Source organism: Amia ocellicauda, chromosome 14 (genome assembly GCF_036373705.1).
Source record: "Amia ocellicauda isolate fAmiCal2 chromosome 14, fAmiCal2.hap1, whole genome shotgun sequence".
Taxonomy (NCBI): Eukaryota; Metazoa; Chordata; class Actinopteri; order Amiiformes; family Amiidae; genus Amia; species Amia ocellicauda.
Window position 1 is genome coordinate 10,625,450 of NC_089863.1, and position 21,658 is coordinate 10,647,107.

Sequence of the window (21,658 nt, forward strand, 5' to 3'; positions counted from 1 at the left end):
TTTATTTTGTTGTGTCTGCATGCTGGATGTACAAGCGTCAACCCTGCCCAGGGAATCTAAACTTTTAGGGTGGTTGAGGTCCCCCTCCTCAATACAATTACTGGGGGTGGCGTAGTCAGCCATATTGGGTACCAACATCTTGTCCACCTGTGGTGCTGGTGCCACTATCCGTTGCACATATGTATACTGTAAATCTGCCAAGAAATATTAAGAATAATAAATAATAAAGTGCTTCTCCAGTGCTATTTCAATTGAACCTGTTAACTGCACAGTACATCTCACTGCTTAACATTGGACATGTTTATGTAAGCCACACCCACATTTCAGAAGGATTTACAACCCTGTACCACCACTCAGTGTTGCGATAATGTTACGTTATTTCCTGTTTGGTTCCTGTTTGGCATTTTTGGTGACAGTTTTCACCCCACCCATTTTTGACTGATTTTCACTGTTGTCATATTTGCACTTATAACTCTGTAACTACAAGGGTATCAAGGCAAGTATCTTATACGGAATTATTCAAACTTCAAAGTCTTATGAACATGCCTAAAAAGAAAAAAACTCAAATTTGCCCTCCGGGACCAAAATGACAGTCATTTGAACAAGACTACCAAAAAACACAGTAACTATATACAAGTAAAATTAAAAACTAAACAGGGAAACAGAATTCCAAACATCTGGATTTTGACTATTGTCACTTTAGTCACACATGATAGTCTATACAACAGTTTATGAACAACATTGCCATGGGATTTTCTTCTTGCACAGAGCACAGTGTTTAGTGCTCTGAGTGGCTTTTATAGTGGTGTCAACAGAATCAGCATCTATGATTTGTTTTTGAAGGGCAAGGTGTTTTATTTTTGTGTCAGATTCAACTTTTCTACATTGTATTTGGTTTTCTTTCTGTTTCCCATCTTTCTGCTCTCAGTCTGTGTGCTCCGTCTACTCTCTGTGCGCTCTCACACAAACACACAGCTGAAGCCTAGCTTCTCATGGAAATGCCCATATTTGTTATCATTCGAAAGCTACAGGCTTGCACTTTTTAAAAGTGGCAGCACTCAGTGCCTATGAGTGTCACGGTTACCTCGTGAGAGGACCGTTAAGCTGATGGAGAAAGGACCCAAGTGCAGAGCTACTGCAATGAGCAGACAGAAACCAAGGAGAATCCAAAGGCGATGTCGAGGTCACAGACAAAAGGTCGAAATCCAGGAAGTCAAGAGAAACAGATACAGAACACAAGAAGCTAAGGAGAAAAAGGAGCTAAGGAGAACAAGGCTAGGTGAAGCAGGTAGAGCTGACAACACTTTGCCAAGAGTGAGGGCAGTGAGGGGTTTATAAAGGAGAGCAGGAACTAGGAGGACAGGAGCAGGACCAATGAGAACAAAGGACAGGAGTAGAAGTGCAGAAGGGTGAGGTGGAATGTTAATTGATAGAAAGAAAAAAGGAAAGCAGTGAAGGGAGCAGGAAAAGACAAGGGAACATTGGCGGCCTCTAGTGGGGGAAGAGGGTCAGGGCTAGGGAACTGTGACAATGAGAGACAGTGTTTGAGTAATCTGACGTGGAAGGCTCGTCCTGGCCCTGGGATGATTTGAAATGAGCGGACCTAATAGAGAGCTTCAGATCTTGCAGAACATAGGTTTTATTCACAAGGTCTAGATCATGTTTTTAAAGTTTTGTTATCTCTGCTAGTCAGTGAGTGGTCCTGGCCCCCCTGCTGTGTCTGTTCCTCAGGGTGAGTCCCAGAGACACAGGGGACTGAGGGACTGAGCGGGGAGACACAGAGCAGCATGAGCCGAAGTATGAGGCTGTATCCAATGTCTGAAAATACACACGGCAGTTAGTGCAGGGATCTACAGCAGGAAAGGTAGATGGAAATCAATCAATCAATCAATCCATTTTTATTTGTATTGCGCCCTTGGCAGGGTAGCCACAGAGTGCTACAGAGTGGTAAATATACAACAAACATACAGCAAAATAAAAGAGAAAAAAAAATAGATATATAAAATACATGAAAATAGACCTTGAACTAAAATAATGTAAACCAACATTAAATAAAACATTACATTTTTTTGCTATTCTGAGCGTTCATTTCATATTGTGTATGCTACTCTTTAGTTAACTTTTAATATATTTAAAACAAGTGGCTGAAATGTTCCTGTTTTCTTTCTCATACATTTTTTGATATGTTTAATATCTGTATTTGTCCATCTTTATTTTGAAGTATAATCCCTGTATGACCAATATGTCATAAATGTCTGGTTTCTCTGATTAAATTAATTTACATTAAACTCACCTGTCTGTCCTTATTGCCCATGAGGGATGATAATATTGTCACAGAGCTGAAACCCGAATCTCTGCCCCTCCTCCCTGGTCTGTCCTCCACCCAGACTGAGCAGAGTCTTCATCAGGAAGTGACCGACACTGAACAGACACACCAGTTCCTAGTTGGCATTCTCACAGTTGATACAATTTTCTTTGTTGAAACGCAACCAGACTAACAACACTTATTCCAGTGCTGTGTTCTCTGCCCTGAGCATCTCACAGTTTGAGGAACAAAGAAGAAAGAAGGTAAGAATCACAGAGAGCTGGGTCTGCTTTATATGAGATGTAGTTAGAGTTTGTTCTTCAGTGAGACAATTTCATAAGAGATATGATATAAATAAACTTGTAATATTAGTCCTCTATCCCTGCTAGATTGCACTTCAGCTTATTATGCTCCTCGCGTTCTTGATTGTTTTCCTCCTTGCTCCCTTTCCCGTAGCCCTTGTCTGTAACCCTACACCTTGACAGCAATTAGCTTTCACCGTCCAGGATGTAGGAAGTCTCTTACTGTACTTGTGTAAATTGTAATTGTAATTTGTAAAATGTATTATTTTGAATTGCTATGTTTTAGCTAAGTTGAATTTGTAATGATTGATGCCTTGTACTTCTCTGTATTTTTGCACTTATGTTGTAAGTCGCCCTGGATAAGGGCGTCTGCCAAGAAATAAAAATAAAAATAATAATAATAATAAACACAAAACTTTTAACACAGTTTAGGGTCGCTGAGGTTATTTATTTGAATGAATCAGGAATAACAAAATAAGCACAATTTAAACTGCAGACAAAATATTTTAATGTGATTGTGAGACTTTTGGAAACTTACTGAGGTTGGAGTTACTCTTCTTGAAGCACCTGAATACAAGCTATAGAAACACCACAGAAACACAAGCAAGCCTGTTGACAGCATGGAAAGCACAGTCCTGGCAGAAATATTATAGTTTCATGTAACATCATACCGCTCATGTTGGGAGTAATAACAATGATTTGATTACTTTTTATAGACAATTTTATAATTCCACTATTTATGTAGGGGCTCGACCTACCTCCTCCAAAGTCTTTTTAATCGTAAAATTGAGATCGCTAACTGAAAAACAAACAAACAGAAAAAAAAGAGTTAGATTACATTGTTATACATTTAATTATATATTTGATTGAGCTGCAGAAACACAAGTGAGCAATGAGAATATATTACATTCAACAGTTCATTAGTAACAAAAGTGATTTTTTTGTAATATACAGACGTGTGACAAATTAAAGGAAAAACCTGAATAAATGAGTGGAGGAACATAATGAATGAAGATGCCTCCAAACAGGTGTACTGCATGATACAATTAAGCAATTAACATCCTATCATGCCCTGTGTCATGTATAAAAATGCTGAGCAGGCCCAGTTGACCTCGATTTTGGATCAAGATGCCAAGAGTAAAGGATCTAAGTGACTTTGAAAGAGTGGGCATTATTGGGTCACGAATGGCAGGAGCTTCAGTCACAAAGACACTCAACTGGCTGGTGATTCAGTAGGAACAATGACTAAAGTTACATCTGCATTTAGATCTATGGGAAAGACATCAGTAAATAGGGTTAGAAATTGTGGTTGAAACCGCACATTCAATGACTGTGATGCTCGTGCGTTACTGCGATATGTAAGGGAAAAACAGAAGAGCAACTCTTTCCCAGGTGACTGAGAATGTCAATTCAGGATGTGATCAGACTGTGTCAGCAGGAACAGTCCACTGAAAACGACACAAAGAGAGATATTATAGTAGGGCTGCAGTGCATAAACCTCATTACAGAGTTCAGTGGTGCAAAAACCATAGGCACTGGTCTATAGAGATGTGAAAAAAGTGATCTGGTCAGATGAGTCATCCTTCACCATATTCTCGACAAGTGGGAGAGTGCATGTGTGGCGAGAAAGGTACAGACCTGACTGCTGGACCCCTACAGTGAGGGGGTCCGGAGGCTTTGTTATGCTGTGGGGGGAATTTTCCTGACATGGTTTGGGTCCACTTGTCCCCTTAGAGGGAAGGGTCACTGCAAATCATTACAAAGTTATTCTGAGTGATCACCTTTATCCTATGGTGAAACATTTCTATCCTGATGGGAGTGATCTCTTCCAGGATGACAATGCCCCCATCCACAGAGCACGAGGGGGCACTGAATGGTTTGATGAGTATGACAATGATGTGAATCATATGCTATGGCCTTCACAGTTACCACAACTCAACCCAATTGAACACCTATGAATGTGTTAGACCAGTGTTTCCCAACCGGGGGTACGCTTACCCATAGGGGTATGTGGGCAGTCCCCAGGCGGTATGTGAGAAAACTTGCAAAAAAAAAAAAAAAAAAATATATATATATATATATATATATATATACACTCACCTAAAGGATTATTAGGAACACCATACTAATACTGTGTTTGACCCCCTTTCGCCTTCAGAACTGCCTTAATTCTACGTGGCATTGATTCAACAAGGTGCTGAAAGCATTCTTTAGAAATGTTGGCCCATATTGATAGGATAGCATCTTGCAGTTGATGGAGATTTGTGGGATGCACATCCAGGGCACGAAGCTCCCGTTCCACCACATCCCAAAGATGCTCTATTGGGTTGAGATCTGGTGACTGTGGGGGCCAGTTTAGTACAGTGAACTCATTGTCATGTTCAAGAAACCAATTTGAAATGATTCGACCTTTGTGACATGGTGCATTATCCTGCTGGAAGTAGCCATCAGAGGATGGGTACATGGTGGTCATAAAGGGATGGACATGGTCAGAAACAATGCTCAGGTAGGCCGTGGCATTTAAACGATGCCCAATTGGCACTAAGGGGCCTAAAGTGTGCCAAGAAAACATCCCCCACACCATTACACCACCACCACCAGCCTGCACAGTGGTAACAAGGCATGATGGATCCATGTTCTCATTCTGTTTACGCCAAATTCTGACTCTACCATCTGAATGTCTCAACAGAAATCGAGACTCATCAGACCAGGCAACATTTTTCCAGTCTTCAACTGTCCAATTTTCGTGAGCTTGTGCAAATTGTAGCCTCTTTTTCCTATTTGTAGTGGAGATGAGTGGTACCCGGTGGGGTCTTCTGCTGTTGTAGCCCATCCGCCTCAAGGTTGTACGTGTTGTGGCTTCACAAATGCTTTGCTGCATACCTCGGTTGTAATGAGTGGTTATTTCAGTCAAAGTTGCTCTTCTATCAGCTTGAATCAGTCGGCCCATTCTCCTCTGTCCTCTAGCATCAACAAGGCATTTTCGCCCACAGGACTGCCGCATACTGGATGTTTTTCCCTTTTCACACCATTCTTTGTAAACCCTAGAAATGGTTGTGCGTGAAAATCCCAGTTACTGAGCAGATTGTGAAATACTCAGACCGGCCCGTCTGGCACCAACAACCATGCCACGCTCAAAAGTGCTTAAATCACCTTTCTTTCCCATTCAGACATTCAGTTTGGAGTTCAGGAGATTGTCTTGACCAGGACCACACCCCTAAATGCATTGAAGCAACTGCCATGTGATTGGTTGGTTAGATAATTGCATTAATGAGAAATTGAACAGGTGTTCCTAATAATCCTTTAGGTGAGTGTATATATATATATATTTTTTTTTTTTTCTCAAAAAATCATATGTTCAAGTTATTTCAATCTCAATAGGCAGAAAAACATGTAATTAGGTCTCTGGTGTGAAATTTCTAGCCTATTTTGTATATATTCGACTTTTTATTAGTTTAGTTTCATGTGCATTTTCCTGTCACCCTGCCTCCCCGCCAGTTGACTCTCAGCTCGCTCCTCCGTGGCTGCGCGCTAGTTACTCACCATTTCGTGTAACAGGCAGATAACTTTGAGTAGAAGAAAGACTAGCTATGGATCAATGGCTGAAAAAATTCACTGTTCCAAGCAGCAGAAGTGCTAGCGGCAGCTCAAGTGAACCCGTGGAAAAATAGGAAGAAAGTCGATAAGTCAAAGTACCGTGAATTTAATTAACAGTATGTCCTCTTCGGTTTCACGTCCACACCTACGGAGCCGCCTCAGCCACTGTGTTTCCTCTGCGGCAATGTGCTCTCAAATAATAGCATGAAACCAGACCATTTACAATGGCACCTAAGTACCAAGCATCTTTCCTGTGTGGGTAAGACAGCAGAGTTTTTCCAAAGAAAACTATCGGAATTTAAGGGAAGTTCATGAGAAATTAAAGAAAGCGACTACAGTGTCAACCAAAGCATTGGAGGCCTCATATGCTGTGTCTCTACTTGTGGCTAAGTCCAAAAAGCCATTTACTATAGCTGAGGAGCTCATTTTGCCTGCTGCTGTTATTCTCATAGAAACAATGATTGATAAGAAAGCAGCTGATGCACTGAAGACTGTACCGTTGTCAAATAACACGGTGTGCCGTAGGATCGATGACATGGGCGTTGATCAAGTGTTGGAAAAGTTAAAACATTCTGGTTCATTTGCTCTGCAGTTGGACGAATCGACCGATGTCAGCGGGGAAGCCCAGTTGATTGTGTTTTTGCGATACAGAGACATTTCAGAAATTAATGAGCACATTCTGTTGTGCAAGAAGCTAATGGGGAGCACTACGGGTGAGGATGTGTTTCATGTTATCAACAGCTTTTTCTCGGAGCACAATCTGGAGTGGAAATCCTGTATTCATGTGTGCACGGATGGTGCGGCATCAATGACTGGAGGGTGAAAGGATTAATTGCTCAAATAAAGAACGTAAACCCTGACGTTGAGTGGAATCACTGTATCATTCACAGGGAGGCACTGGCCCATAAGAGAATAAGTCCCGAGTTACAAGAGGTTTTGAATGACGCAGTGAAAGTCATTAACTTTATCGAATCGAGGCCTCTGAATCACGGACTGTTTGAAAGGCTCTGTCATGACAGTGGGACTGAGCACCAACAGCTACTGCTTCACACCAACATACGCTATCGAAAGGGAAAACACTAGAGAGGCTTTGCGTGCTTTTCTGTCAGAGCACTCGCACCCCCTTGTGGCTGTGTTGGAGAATACAGACTGGGTAGCCAGTCTTGCCTATCTTGCTGATGTGTTCAGCAAATTGAACAACCTGAATCTATCTTTGCAGGGTAAAGACACACACATTCTAAACATGTAGGACAAAGTGTGTGGATTCATGAAGAAGATCCAACTCTGGGAGAGGAAATGTGAAGATGGGGACATAAGTTGTTTCTGCAAAGAGGAGTGGGACAAAATCCCTCCTGAGATGTGTGCAAACCTGGTGGCCAACTACAAGAAACGTCTGACCTCTGTGATTGCCAACAAGGGTTTTGCCACCAAGTACTAAGTCGAAGGGGTCAAATACTTATTTACCTCATTAACATGCAAATCAATTTATAACTTTTTTGAAATGCGTTTTTCTGGATTTGTTTGCTGTTATTCTGTCTCTCACTGTTAAAATACACCTACCATTAAAATTATAGACTGATCATTTCTTTGTCAGTGGGCAAACGTACAAAATCAGCAGGGGATCAAATACTTTTTTCCCCCACTGTATATATATATATGAAAGTGTTGATTCTTATCCTTGAGACACAGCACAAACAAACATTTAACTAGTTTTAATCTTTGACTTGTGTGATTAAATGAAAGAAATACCCAAACATATGATTTTGTATGTTTCCTTACAATTTGTATATATTATTATTTGTGAGTACTCTGTACATAATTATTTACAGTAGTTTATAATATTGCTTACAACATCAGAAAGAACCGAACACTCGCTCTCGCTAGTAGAATGATGATGATGATGTTGTGTTCTACTTGTGACATCAAACCCACACACATTTCTGGAGCGTTCTCTGTATTTTTCATAAATCTTCAGTATTTCAGGACTCTCAAAGTGTTTTACAGCCATACACATTATAAATGTTATTGCCCATTATGAAATTATACTAAGTAAGAGCCAATAGTCAAAAACATGTTTTCTAGATGGGATATCATTTACGTAATGTAGTTATGCAATAATGTTTACACATACCAATCATTAATTTAAAAATGTTTTACTCTTCGTTGTTTGACAGGTTCTTTTGATTGAAGGTAAGACACTGAGAACACAATTCCCAGTTGGAACAATAGTGAAAGGGATTAAGTCACTGGGAGTTGGAACAAACGCCAGAAGAATCAGTGTTCCTCTTTTGAGGGCCTGTCATGTCCTTACCTGCGGGGGTGTAACGGGGATTGAGCACGGCGGGCAGATAGAACCTCAGAGCCCCGTCCTCCTGCACAGCCAGCTCAGTGACATAGGACAGGGAGACAGAGGTGCTCTTCCCCGGGGGCAGGCTGCCCACACTGAGCCGGAACACATCAGGGCTCTCGTCACTCTCCTCCAGGAGGAACGCCTGCTGGCCAGAGCTCACCGCGTCATCGTACTCATCCTGAGCCTGTCAGAAACAAACATAAGTCATACAGACTTACCTATAATATATTGCATCTCATTACATATATATATATATATATATATATATATTTATTTTAAGCAAACACACATAAACACATGTATTGATCTCATTTGTTATATTTATCAATACACACTAAAGACAAATACACCACTTTTCTTAGAGAGACACAGTGAAATGTATAGAATTATATATGTCTGTTTTGACCAGCCCTGTACTTATTATTTTTGTTAAATTTGTGAATGCTCAAACGTAGCCTTAACATGTATCATATTTATGAATATACTGCATTTAATTTCATTACATATATACATATTATATACATACTAGCAAACACACACAAACACACATATACACTCACCTAAAGGATTATTAGGAACACCTGTTCAATTTCTCATTAATGCAATTATCTAACCAACCAATCACATGGCAGTTGCTTCAATGCATTTAGGGGTGTGGTCCTGGTCAAGACAATCTCCTGAACTCCAAACTGAATGTCTGAATGGGAAAGAAAGGTGATTTAAGCAATTTTGAGCGTGGCATGGTTGTTGGTGCCGGACGGGCCGGTCTGAGTATTTCACAATCTGCTCAGTTACTGGGATTTTCACGCACAACCATTTCTAGGGTTTACAAAGAATGGTGTGAAAAGGGAAAAAACATCCAGTATGCGGCAGTCCTGTGGGCGAAAATGCCTTGTTGATGCTAGAGGTCAGAGGAGAATGGGCCGACTGATTCAAGCTGATAGAAGAGCAACTTTGACTGAAATAACCACTCGTTACAAACGAGGTATGCAGCAAAGCATTTGTGAAGCCACAACACGTACAACCTTGAGGCGGATGGGCTACAACAGCAGAAGACCCCACTGGGTACCACTCATCTCCACTACAAATAGGAAAAAGAGGCTACAATTTGCACAAGCTCACCAAAATTGGACAGTTGAAGACTGGAAAAATGTTGCCTGGTCTGATGAGTCTCGATTTCTCGAGTCTCGAGTCAGAATTTGGCGTAAACAGAATGAGAACATGGATCCATCATGCCTTGTTACCACTGTGCAGGCTGGTGGTGGTGGTGTAATGGTGTGGGGGATGTTTTCTTGGCATACTTTAGGCCCCTTAGTGCCAATTGGGCATCGTTTAAATGCCACGGCCTACCTGAGCATTGTTTCTGACCATGTCCATCCCTTTATGACCACCATGTACCTATCCTCTGATGGCTACTTCCAGCAGGATAATGCACCATGTCACAAAGGTCGAATCATTTCAAATTGGTTTCTTGAACATGACAATGAGTTCACTGTACTAAACTGGCCCCCACAGTCACCAGATCTCAACCCAATAGAGCATCTTTGGGATGTGGTGGAACGGGAGCTTCGTGCCCTGGATGCGCATCCCACAAATCTCCATCAGCTGCAAGATGCTATCCTATCAATATGGGCCAACATTTCTAAAGAATGCTTTCAGCACCTTGTTGAATCAATGCCACGTAGAATTAAGGCAGTTCTGAAGGCGAAAGGGGATCAAACACAGTATTAGTATGGTGTTCCTAATAATCCTTTAGGTGAGTGTATACAGTGCATCTGGAAAGTATTCACAGCGCTCCACTTTTTCCACATTTTGTTATGTTACACCCTTATTCCAAAATGGATTATATTCATTATTTTCCTCAAAATTCTACAAACAATAACCCATAATGACAACGTGAATGAAGTTTGAAATCGTTGCAAATGTATTAAAAATAATAAAACAAAAAAAGCACATGCACATAAGTATTCACAGCCTTTGCTCAATACTTTGTTGAAGCACCTTTGGCACCAATTACAGCCTCAAGTGTGTGTAGTGAGGATTGATTCGATTTGTGTGTAAATGTAGAGTTTGAAAGAACGAAAGAGTAAAAACGTGCATTGTTTTTTATTCTTATAGATATGCTTTGGTTATTTAATCATGTAATCGTCTAAAAGAACAAATTAAACCCCACAGGAATCCCACTACACATTGTATTGGAATAGCCAATAAGCGCACTGGATCCAACCCACTAGCTGTGATTGTCAGAGGGGCTTTGTCACATTGAAAAAGAAACAGAAATACAGAACCACGCTTCGAAATGTAAAAGCGCACTGAGAAATGTCAATAGCAAACCGGAAATAAATTAATAAATAAATAAATAAATAAATAAATTAATAAATAAATACAGAAATGTCTATTTATTTATTTATTTTTTATTTCAACATTTGTTTATTTATTCATTTATTTATTTATTTATTCTTTTCTCTCTGTATTTATTTTTAATTTTGGCATGGATTATCCTCCATAGTGATCCTGCCTTTCGTGTATATGTGGGGTGTTGTTGGGTTGGGTTGGGGAGGGATGTTTATGGTTATAGGTGCTATGTGGCTTCTCCTGTCTCCAGGGTGGTACAGCCGGAGAGCGGTGATTGGGGGCTGGGAGTTACATGACAGGGGGGTATATTAAGGGATGGTGATGTGCCGCTTGGGGGGTTGGAGCGGGAGAGTTATAGTGAAAGCAACTGAGTGTCTTTGTGAATGAGAGCACTGGAGGGAAAGTTGAGGTACCTCGAAACCCTATTAAAAAAGTATTTTTTTTGGGGGGGGAAACTCCTTGTTTCCTTTCCATTTATTTCAGTAATTACCTCAAACTCTGGGGTCATTACATTTGGTGGCAGAACTACGGATACAAAACCACACGCATGAAGAAAGATGACTACGTCATCAATTGGGAGGGAGCAGCTGCTCATAGCCACGCCGAAGCGACATCCTGAGAGAGAGCGTAAGGAAGATGTTAAAGGAGATTCAGCAGGAAGTGGGGAGGAAAAGAGAGGTGCAGCAACACACAATGCAACGGTGGAGAGAGGAGACCGGCTATGATGCACAGGTTGGGCCCAGGCCAACCGCGTTGAAGCAGGCAGAAGTAAGAGACCGGAAGTGCGGCCATCTTGCGCCACGGGGCGAGCAGTATAACAATGCTACCTACATGGAAGACGAGTCACCTGGTAAGCTCACATGGGAGTGTTTTATGACCGAGGCGGAACACAGTGCATGGACTGCCGATATGCAACTCTTACAGCTGGTCAAGAAACTAAGCCTACCTGAATTTGTGCTGATACAACCGCTGTTAGAAATCGAGTCTGTATCGAGATCATGTGTGTTAGTGGGGGGATAGATGAGCCTCAACATAGGCACCGCTCCGATAGTGGCGGGGATACAGGCCATGAAACTGCCCGGGCCCAGGCTGCACAAGATGGTGCTCAGACCCTAACACTGTGGCCTACACCGCAGGCCCCATCCCCTCATTGCGCCACACTGACAGCCAGCCAGAAGGAACTGAAAGCTGGGCGTTGCGGCGGTGAGGTCCCCTGGGAGGCCTACAAGGTGAAGTTTGAAGTGGTGGCTTGAGCCAGTGCTTGGAGTCCTGAACAAAAAACACCCAGCTTGTAGCAGCATTGGAGGGGGTGGCGCTTCAGATATTACTGGATATTGGTGATGACAAGCATCTCGACTATGAAGCTGACAGTCAGGCGTTAACCTACCACTTTGGGGGAACTGAACCTGCTCTTCTTCTGCACCAACGTCTGTCTACACGCCTACACAACCCCAGAGAACCATTAGGCCAGTACGCCACCGACATTCGCCACCTAACCTGCCTGGGATATAGTGAGTTTCCCCCAGCTGTACAGGAAGGCCTAGCCACAGATGCCTTCCTCCATGGCCTCACCCCCCGACACTGTCAGCCACCAGGTCTGCCTCGCTGTTCCCCTGACACTCGATGCTGCGCTGACCCAGGCCAAAGTTGTGGAGACCATCCTGGGGGAACAACCGCCACGTCCCCAATTCAAGTAAATATCTGTGGTGTATTTGTAATTAATTTAGAACAATTTGCAAATGATATTTTTCACTTTGACATTATGGATATTTTTTGTGTTGATCAGTGGCAAACACTCTTGATTAAATCCATTCTGATTTCATGTTATAACACAATGAAATGTGGAAAAGTCCAAGGGGGGTGAATACTTTTGAGAGCCACTGTACATTATTGGGGGGGACAATTTAATGTATGTAATATATCACAATATAATACATACAATCTTGAATTCAATCAGTCACATGGGAAGTACATGAAGAATAATATTCAGAGCCTCACCTCTTGCTTCTCTCGAACCTCGGCCTCAATCAGCACCCCTCCAATTTGGGCCTGGAAGCGATAGACAGCAGAGTCGCTCTCCATGGAGAACACAAACACAGCCTCCACTGGACTGGACTCCTGGTTCTCATACTGCAGAGTGGAGGAGACATCTGCCACAAAGCCCCGCACACTGAGCTCCACTGACACCGACTTCAGAGGCACTGAGACACAGAGCCAGACAGCAAAAGCACAGTTTAATCAAACAGAGAGAAAAGTTAATAGACACAATAGCACAGAAAGTTACAGGGAAGGGTGTGATACACATACTGGCACACACATATAGAGGTAGAGTAATACACACACAAACAGAGTGGTTAAACTGACAGACACACAGTGTGCTTTTACCTGGTTCATTTTTCAAAGTCAAGAGCCCACAGGTGCGTTCCATTTTGTCTGAAGAAAAAAGGCAAACCTGCTGGTTAACAAATGTTTTCAATATTAAGAACTTTGTGCTTCTAATGACACTATCAATCAACACCCACCAATGGAGCATGTCGTCACAATGTATTTGAACTCTGGTCAGATAAAGTGGATTAGAGGATTTGTGTTTATTTAAGGATGTATTTTGAAAAAAAAGCTATCAAAATCGGTTAGGTAGAAATGAAAAAAATGATTCTCCCCTCACCCCCTCTCCAGACTTAACAAAGCAAACCCTATTTCTAGATTTCAGACCCTTTGTCAATCTCTAATAATACACAGCCAAGCACATTGCAGAGAGGTCAGCTAAACAAAGCCAAACTCACTGAACAGAGAACACACACTCTTGACTCATACACACATGCACTGCGAGTGTATAATAGTCATGTGCTCCTTGGCCCCCCGGCAATGAATCTCTGCTGGTGTAGAATGTTGTAAGATTGTCAGTGAAAATCTAAAGCACATAAAATGATCATAATTGATTTTGTATTATTTATCAATCGACAAACAGAAACAATACAAAGGTTCACAGTACTTAATGCAATTTAGATTTGAAGAATCATCCCTCTCGTCTCTTACTGTTAACATTTACTTTTAATGCTGGAATTGGACACGAGGATTGATTCATCACCCATGCCCCACTCCTTTACCCCAGTAATGTAGAACCTGCTCTGCAAAAGGACAGTATTGACTCTGCTATATCATTCTTAAAGTGTGTGCATTTGTTAATGATGTGGTTTGAAACTGAAAAAATAAAATCACAATGAAAAAGCAAACTGGTTAAGAAGGCAGTCTCACTTTCTCTTGTTTTCAGCAGGTCCACTAACAGTTATAGAGTCAGATTACAAGCCTTGAAGTCCCTTTTCCCTTTTGAAGCAGTGGAAAACCCTCGTCTTGGAGGGCCAGAGTCCTGTAGTTATCTTTTTCATCCCCAACTGCTTGATACCTTAAGCCCCTTTCACACAAGCACACGAACCCAGAGTAGAAAGTGGGTTGAACCAGGTCAAAGGCAACCCACCTTACCACTGACACAGGTAGAGTCGAGGATGCTACAGTGAAAGGTGCTTCTTTTGAAACCTGCTTTATCAACCCCTAGTCATTGCAGGGCAGCCTACATAGAAGTGACTCCGCCTAAACCGGTGGAAAGCAACTTCAGATTGCAGCAAATGATAATGAGACATGATCATTCCAAAGAAATGTACCCTGATTTGCATGTCCTTCTCCGCTCCCTTCACTGGCTTCCGATCTTGGCTCACATCCAGTTGACTGTTACTCACCGTTGTCTCGTCCAGACTGCACTCAGCTAACTCAGACCCTCATCTGTCTAGACCAGGGATGGCGAACCTTTTTTGGCTGGAGTGCCCAAAGTCTGATTTGTATACTTTGCTCAGTGCCAAAGGGTGCCAATAATAAATTAGGGATCTAAACATTTATACAGGGGCTAAACAGCATTTTTTTAACCAATATTTATGCAAGTGCAGCTCCAGTCTACTAATGTCAGTCTGCTGCAGAGTATGAAGCTGAATGAAGCGAGGCACATATTCTTCCAAAAAAAGATAATAAATATGCAGGTTCCATTTTTGCTCACAGATTATTGTCAATTTACAAATATAAAAAAGCAGTAATAGCACTTCACTAGCTCTGTCATTTTTGGAATATGTCCCTTTTTATTTTGCACAATGAGAATCTTTAATCCTCATTCAAATTAAATCAGTCAATCTTAATTATATATAGTGCAACACCATGCCAAAGCATGTCACAACATTGAAGAATAAAGAATAAGTGCATCAGACAATGAATACATCTTTTAAATGCTGAGGTATTGGTACCATGCAGTAAAATGCATGAATCACATTTCATCACGCATTTAGTTTGAGTATTATAATGCTAAACTACATATAAAAACCCAATTAAAATCACAATCTACCCCCAAAACAAAGTGGCACAGATTCTCCCATTGCCCTGCCGTTACACACAAGAAGTACTTGTATGTACTTGCACTCAATCAATTCATTAATTAAAACTGGTAGATTCATATATATTGTGTGACACGTTTTAAGAAAAAAATAATGCAGTGTTTTCAGTCGAAAATCTGCGTACTAGAACCCAACTTAAAACATTAATATTCAGACAATAACGCGAGCGCTGCTCAATGACTTTGGGTCGGTGCCGTCACTGCCAAATATACCGACTGATTTTCTAAAGTGCCAATCAGTTTAGCGGACTAGTCGCTCGCTGTTTTGCCAATACGGCTGTGGGTGCCACTCTGGGCACGGTGCCACAGGCTCGCCATCCCTGGTGTATACACTCCCTGCAGACCTCTGCAGTCCTCCTGCGCCACAAGACTACCTTTGCCTCTCCACTCCCCTTCCTCCAGAGCCGCTCCTTTTCCACTCACACCCCCTAAGCGGTGGCACGACTTTCCCACTGAGGTCCGGACAGCACAGTCCCTGAACAACTTCTGGTTAAGACTCAAGACACATCTGTCCAGACTGTACTTGTAATATGGCATCTTCTTCTCCAGAGCTGTTCAGCACTCCTGTGATTCTGCACTTCATATGTCTATGCTTGCTCATGCTCCTGCTTAGTCACACATTGTTATATCTCCTGTTGATCACTGTGATTCCTCCTCTGCCCCCTGCCTTTAGCACAGGTCTAGGACTTCACTGCATCAAGTCTGCACTTGTCGCCTCCTTGTATTTGGCAATAACTGTAATTCTGCACTCTCATTCTTAAATTATAATTTATATGAATGCTTGTTTGAATATTGTATTTAATTCTATTGCTGCACTTCTGTAATGCTTGTGTAACCCGTAGGTCGCCATGGATAAGTACATACATAAAGAACGCATTGATTAAATTGATCTTTCCTTGTGCGGTCATTTCGAAATTGCACTTGTGTCGTCATCTTTACACCAGTCTAGTTAAAGCAGGGGTTCCCAAAATGTGGCCCTCGAGGATGTTTGGTGCGGCCCCCCAAAGCCAACCTTCAACCCCCCCTTTTCGGAACCTTTATTATTTTTTTAAACTTTCTGAAAAATGTCTGTTACACATTGCACATGCAATTTGGGTGGAAATAATAAAACAACAGTTAAAGTTCATACATATTCCTTAACAGAAGTGGATAGTAAATAAAAAGGTATGATTTTGACATATTTCGTTTTCATCGGTGGTTCATTCTCTACTGCGGCCACCCCATTTCATGCAACCTCCAGAAATTGGCCCTCCATCACCAGATATTGGTAACCCCAGATATATGCTAAAGCATATTTGAATTACTTCTTCCATAAGCTTTGAAAAGAGCAACTCGCACTAATGTATCGTTCATTAATGTGCTTTTAGTTTGTTTCTCGTTATAACATATTATCCAGAATAAAACCACAACTGTAAAAGTCGGGGCATTCATTTCCAATCATCTCAATACAATGGCAGTCCTTACCTCAGAGGCCGACCCAGCTGCTCTGATGCGCTCAGTTAGCGCTGCCGTCCGTCCCTGCGCCGCCTCTCAGCGCACTTGCACGTCACTACAGATGCCCGCCACGCTATTGGCCGAGACTCCAGTAAGCCCCTTCCCTTGCGCTGGTTTCGTGCTTTTGCTCTGCTTTCATTTCATTCACAAAAAAGGAAAGTGAGTTGGATTGACGCAGGATTGGAAGCAGGTTTCGTGTTTACTCTCTCTTGTTTCCAACCCTCCTGCCCTGTAGTGTTGCACTTGGAGAAGGATTCGTAGTTAAAAAAAATATGGTCCATGGTCCATGTTGAACTGTAAGACAGAGCGCTGCGGGAACAGGAGCTCCTCCAACTCAACTACACTACACTGGCACTGGCACTACACTGTACATGAGTCGCACACCTTTCCCAGCGATCAGATCAAACTGGAGCAGAGAACCAGTGCGAGATAGACAGATACAGAGAGAGAGAGACTGCTGCTGTTTTAATTTAGACATTAAATTATCCAATATCAATTACAAAAACGTATTTATAGGGCGTTATCTGCGTTTTCGAATGAGTTATAAAATCATAATATATATATGTTTATGAACCTTATTTAACAATGAATGCAAGTTTGGCTGTGATTTTATCATTAATGTTCGTAGTCATCAGTGTGGCTCCTTGTTGCACATATGTGTATATGTGTATACATGGCATATCGAACACATAATGTCCTTGTGCTGTTGGTCTAACTATCTACCTGCAGTGTTTCAAAGGGTGGTCACACCAAATATCGATTTGATGTAGATTTTCTTCTGTGCACTCACTTTGCATTTAGTTAATTGATAAATATAATCTATTAACATGTCTTATTTTTGAAAGCATTCTTACTTCATTCTACAGCATTTTTTCACACCTGCCTAAAACTTTTGCACAGTACTGTATATAAAATCATACATACAAACAGTTAGGTCCATACATATTAATATAATATATATTACACACATACACCATTACATACATACTGTATGTATATAAAGTGTTTCACACATAAAATCAATAGTGCATAAACAATCTTTAACTATGAGAAATGTAATCACAAATACCACACCAAAAGAAAGAGGCAGTGACACAAGAGAGTATACCTACATGTCAACCTCAAACTTGGAATTTCTTTAAATCAGTGAATACATTCAAAACGAAAAGACAACCAAAGATATTTTACATGCAAGTTTACATATAACCACACTCTAGTTCACCAGACAACACATTGTAACTTTAAAAAGAGAATCACAAAGGCGAAAGAGCGAATAAAATCAAAACAAGTCTGGAAACAAAACAGTGCTGTAAGAATTTTTTTTTAATGCTTGGCTTTTCAGTCAATCCAATAAATAGTTTAACAGAAAACTTTAGGCCAATTTATACCTTAATTCGATTTTTAAAGAGATGACACGTTCAAGTTACAGGCGTGCAATAATCATTAATTTGTGACAAAAATAGAAAACTAATATAATTTAATTATATTACTGAAACGGGTAATATTAAGCTTCTGCCGAGTTACAGGAAAGAAACAGACGATACCCGATTTCTCTCATTGCTCCTCACAGAGAGCAGTTGTGGTCAGTCTGGTCAGCAGCGGCAGACTGGTCTCTCTCTCTCGCTCTTTTCCTCCTCTTACACAGGGGATGTGCCTTATCCACCCCTGGCAGGACTCCATAGTTATGGAACAAAGAACGTGAACAGATGGCTTGTGTTATATGGGCCACGGGTGGCATGGTGGTGCAGGACCCCAGGGTGGCTGACGGCTGCACAGAGAGCGATGCTGCAAAACGCAGGTGAGCTCACCTGTGGTCCTTTCATTCATGCCAAAGCTCCGATTGAACAATTCAGTTTAATAGTGTTTGCACCGTGAGGACAGTGCAGTAATAGTGTTGATGTTTTGTGACTGGAGTTTGGTATATTGAATTTCAGTGCTTTCTACATGAACACACGAGGTGTCACTGGTGAAGGTTTTGTTTTAAGTACAGAACTGGGTGATGGGATTAGCGAAAACTGTTTAACGATTCTGAATTGTGTGTGAAAACTGGTGAATAATTCCGATTGTTGAAATAGTCTCTTTTGGTATCTAAACTAATGGATTGGGATATGGTGTTCATAGAACCAGTTTTTGAATAAGCAAACAAACTGTGACAAACCAAATTAGTTAATTGCAGTTTAAGATTAGTAAAATGGAAAAGGGCAATTAGTTCCAGTATTGCTATGGTACTATGCTATAATTCAACCCTGATACCCAGAAGAACAAAGCCTGAACCAGCAATATCTGCCCGATACATCATACGAGCCCCACTTATATTAAACATTATGTTGTAATGATCACCTTGCATGACTGATAAGCAGCCGCACTGTCGTCCAAATGGAGCCATTACTGGCCCACTTTATATACAGTTAAAGTATGTCAGCAATGATGACAAATGCAGGGATGTCAGATGTGTCAATTCTTAAGCAATGCAGTTTACTGTGGGGATTCAGTGTGGCAGAAATGAAAATAGGATAGATAGGAAAGAAGCCACTAAATAAGTGAAGTATAGAATATAGGACAACGGAAAGACTGCAGAGTATACTACACTATATATGGATAGAGAAGGGATGTTAATTGATATATGGAACAGAACCTGGTAAAGGTAGAAAAGTACTTGGAACAGAGAAAAGAGAAAAAGTGTTGGGCTGAAGCAGAAGCCCAAAACACTCACTAACATTCAGACCATCCACAGACAAACAACCCAACAAACACACCCTGTAGGAAACAATTACAATACTTTGACTGGGGATACATGAGACTGAGATGCATGCACACAGTCCAGAAAACACAACTGAAAACAGGCTAAAGAAAAGTAAAGGCAAAACGAACCGTCCTGCAAAGTAACAAAATAAATGAACAATGTCCAAGTGTTGATGAAAATGATCATGAAAAACAAACCAATGTCCACAGGATGGAGTGAGCTGACCCTGCAGAAGTCCAGTGAAACAGCAATGAATGTGGAGGAGATTGATTGGAAAAACTGAGAGCTTTGCAATGGTCTTGGTGAATACCCCAGGTATGAGGAGTGGAGATGAATGCAGCAGTTGTGAGGAAAATCCAAAACAGGCCAACGCACAAACTGTCAAACAACACTCAACACGATTCCACACTAAGAAACATAAGAAAGTTTACAAACGAGAGGCCATTCGACCCATCATGTTCGTTTGGTGTCCATTAATAACTGAGTTATCCAAGGATCCTATCGAGTCTATTTTCAAATGTTCCCAAATTTTCAGCTTCTACCACATCGCTGGGGAGTTTGTTCAGATTGTAACGCCTCTGTGTGTGAAGAAGTGTCTCCTGTTTTCTGTCTTGAATGCCTTGAAGCCCAATTTCCATTTGTGTCCTCGGGTGCGTGTGTCCCTGCTGATCTGGAAAAGCTCCTCTGGTTTGATGTGGTCGATGCCTTTCATGATTTTGAAGACTTGGATCAAGTCCCCACGTAGTCTCCTCTGTTCCAGGGTGAAAAGGTTCAGGTCCCTCAGTCTCTCAGTAGGACATTCCCTTCAGACCTGGAATAAGTCTGGTTGCTCTCCTCTGAACTGCCTCTAGAGCAGCGATATCTTTCTTGAAGTGTGGAGCCCAGAACTGTACACAGTATCCAGATGAGCTCTAACTAGTGCATTGTATAGTCTGAACATTACTGCCCTTGTTCTCAATTCTACACTTTTGACAATATACATAGCATCCTGTTTGGATTGCAAAACCATCGAGTCACCCCAGCTATGGCTGCACTGTATATACGAACAGGTGCTACCTAGGCTGTCATTGGACAATGGAAGATTTGAATGAGCCAATAGGGGAGAGATAGAACAGAGGACTGTGGGAAGTGAAGTTTTTACCTGGCCAGGCTACTGTCTCTAGTTAAAGGGACAGGTGGGTATTTAACCACTTCTGTAACATTGTGAGTGTTACAACATATGCCTTCATTTTGCCCTGCTCCAGATCGCCGCCCTGCCCACACTGAGCTATGATTCACTGAATAATGTTTTTATCGGTATTCTGCTGAAACAAATTGGGTCTTTTTGTATGTTAGTCAAGCATCCCATAATGCTCTAGGGGTGTGGGGGCTCTGTAGGTTTATCTTCATGTATTTTAAATTGCATTTACAGGATCCTGCACATTTATTTGGTATATGCCTTTGCTAGTACAGTAATCTTCTACCTCCTGTTCCTGGTCCTACGTGTTTTCCTGTGTTGGCACCTGCAGAGCCCTGGTGCTAGATGAAGAGAGGACTGGGACTGTGTGGATGGTGGCCCTCGCCCTGCTCATATTCACTGTGGCTTACAGACCCTGTTTCCTCACACTTCTCATTATTACAGCTTCTGCATGTGTTTCTGCTTTGAACTAGGACGTACGCTTTGAATTTCATATTAACTGTACTTCCGCACTTTCGTAATTCCTAAATTGTACTGTATATTAATGCTTAATCTAAATTTGTATTGAAATGTATTACTGCACTTTTGTAATGCTTGTGTAAACTGTCTGCCAGTAAATATATATATATATATATGCAGCGTAAGGTACACTTATACATTTCAATTAAAGAAGTGAATTTATAGTATCACCTTATCACGAATCCTGGAATCTTGTAGAACTCAATTTCTGTAATAATTGGACGCAGACACCAATTCCAAAGATATAAATTGTCAAATGTATTAAAAAACAAAGTCTAAATGTAGCACTACACTAATTATACAAAAGGGAAAAACTAATTAAAATTCAACTCTAGATCAACAAATCAAAGACAAATCACTTCCGTGACCAAATCAAAGACCATG

The 21,658-nt window shown here is 41.3% G+C and overlaps 1 protein-coding gene across 1 annotated transcript; it reads right to left on the reverse strand.

Annotated features, from left to right (window-relative positions):
- Positions 1-1,689: 1,689 nt before the first annotated feature.
- On the reverse strand, positions 1,690-13,338 carry LOC136768133 (von Willebrand factor A domain-containing protein 5A-like). The gene is made up of 4 exons (XM_066722185.1): positions 13,295-13,338; positions 12,908-13,110; positions 8,516-8,738; positions 1,690-1,763 (listed from the first exon to the last, which is right to left on the reverse strand). The coding sequence occupies exons 1-4, from the start codon at positions 13,335-13,337 to the stop codon at positions 1,690-1,692; spliced, it is 543 nt and encodes a 180-aa protein (XP_066578282.1). The 5' UTR covers position 13,338.
- Positions 13,339-21,658: the final 8,320 nt, after the last annotated feature.

Bases quoted from the DNA above. Each gene is read 5' to 3' on its own strand.
- LOC136768133 (XM_066722185.1), bottom strand. From the start codon at position 13,337: ATGGAACGCACCTGTGGGCTCTTGACTTTGAAAAATGAACCAG. The intron at 8,739-12,907 runs GTGAGGCTCTGA...TGTTTCTGACAG, and splicing joins AGGTTCGAGAGAAGCAAGAG to GCTCAGGATGAGTACGATGA. The intron at 1,764-8,515 runs GTAAGGACATGA...CTCCCCGCTCAG, and splicing joins TCCCCGTTACACCCCCGCAG to TCCCTCAGTCCCCTGTGTCT.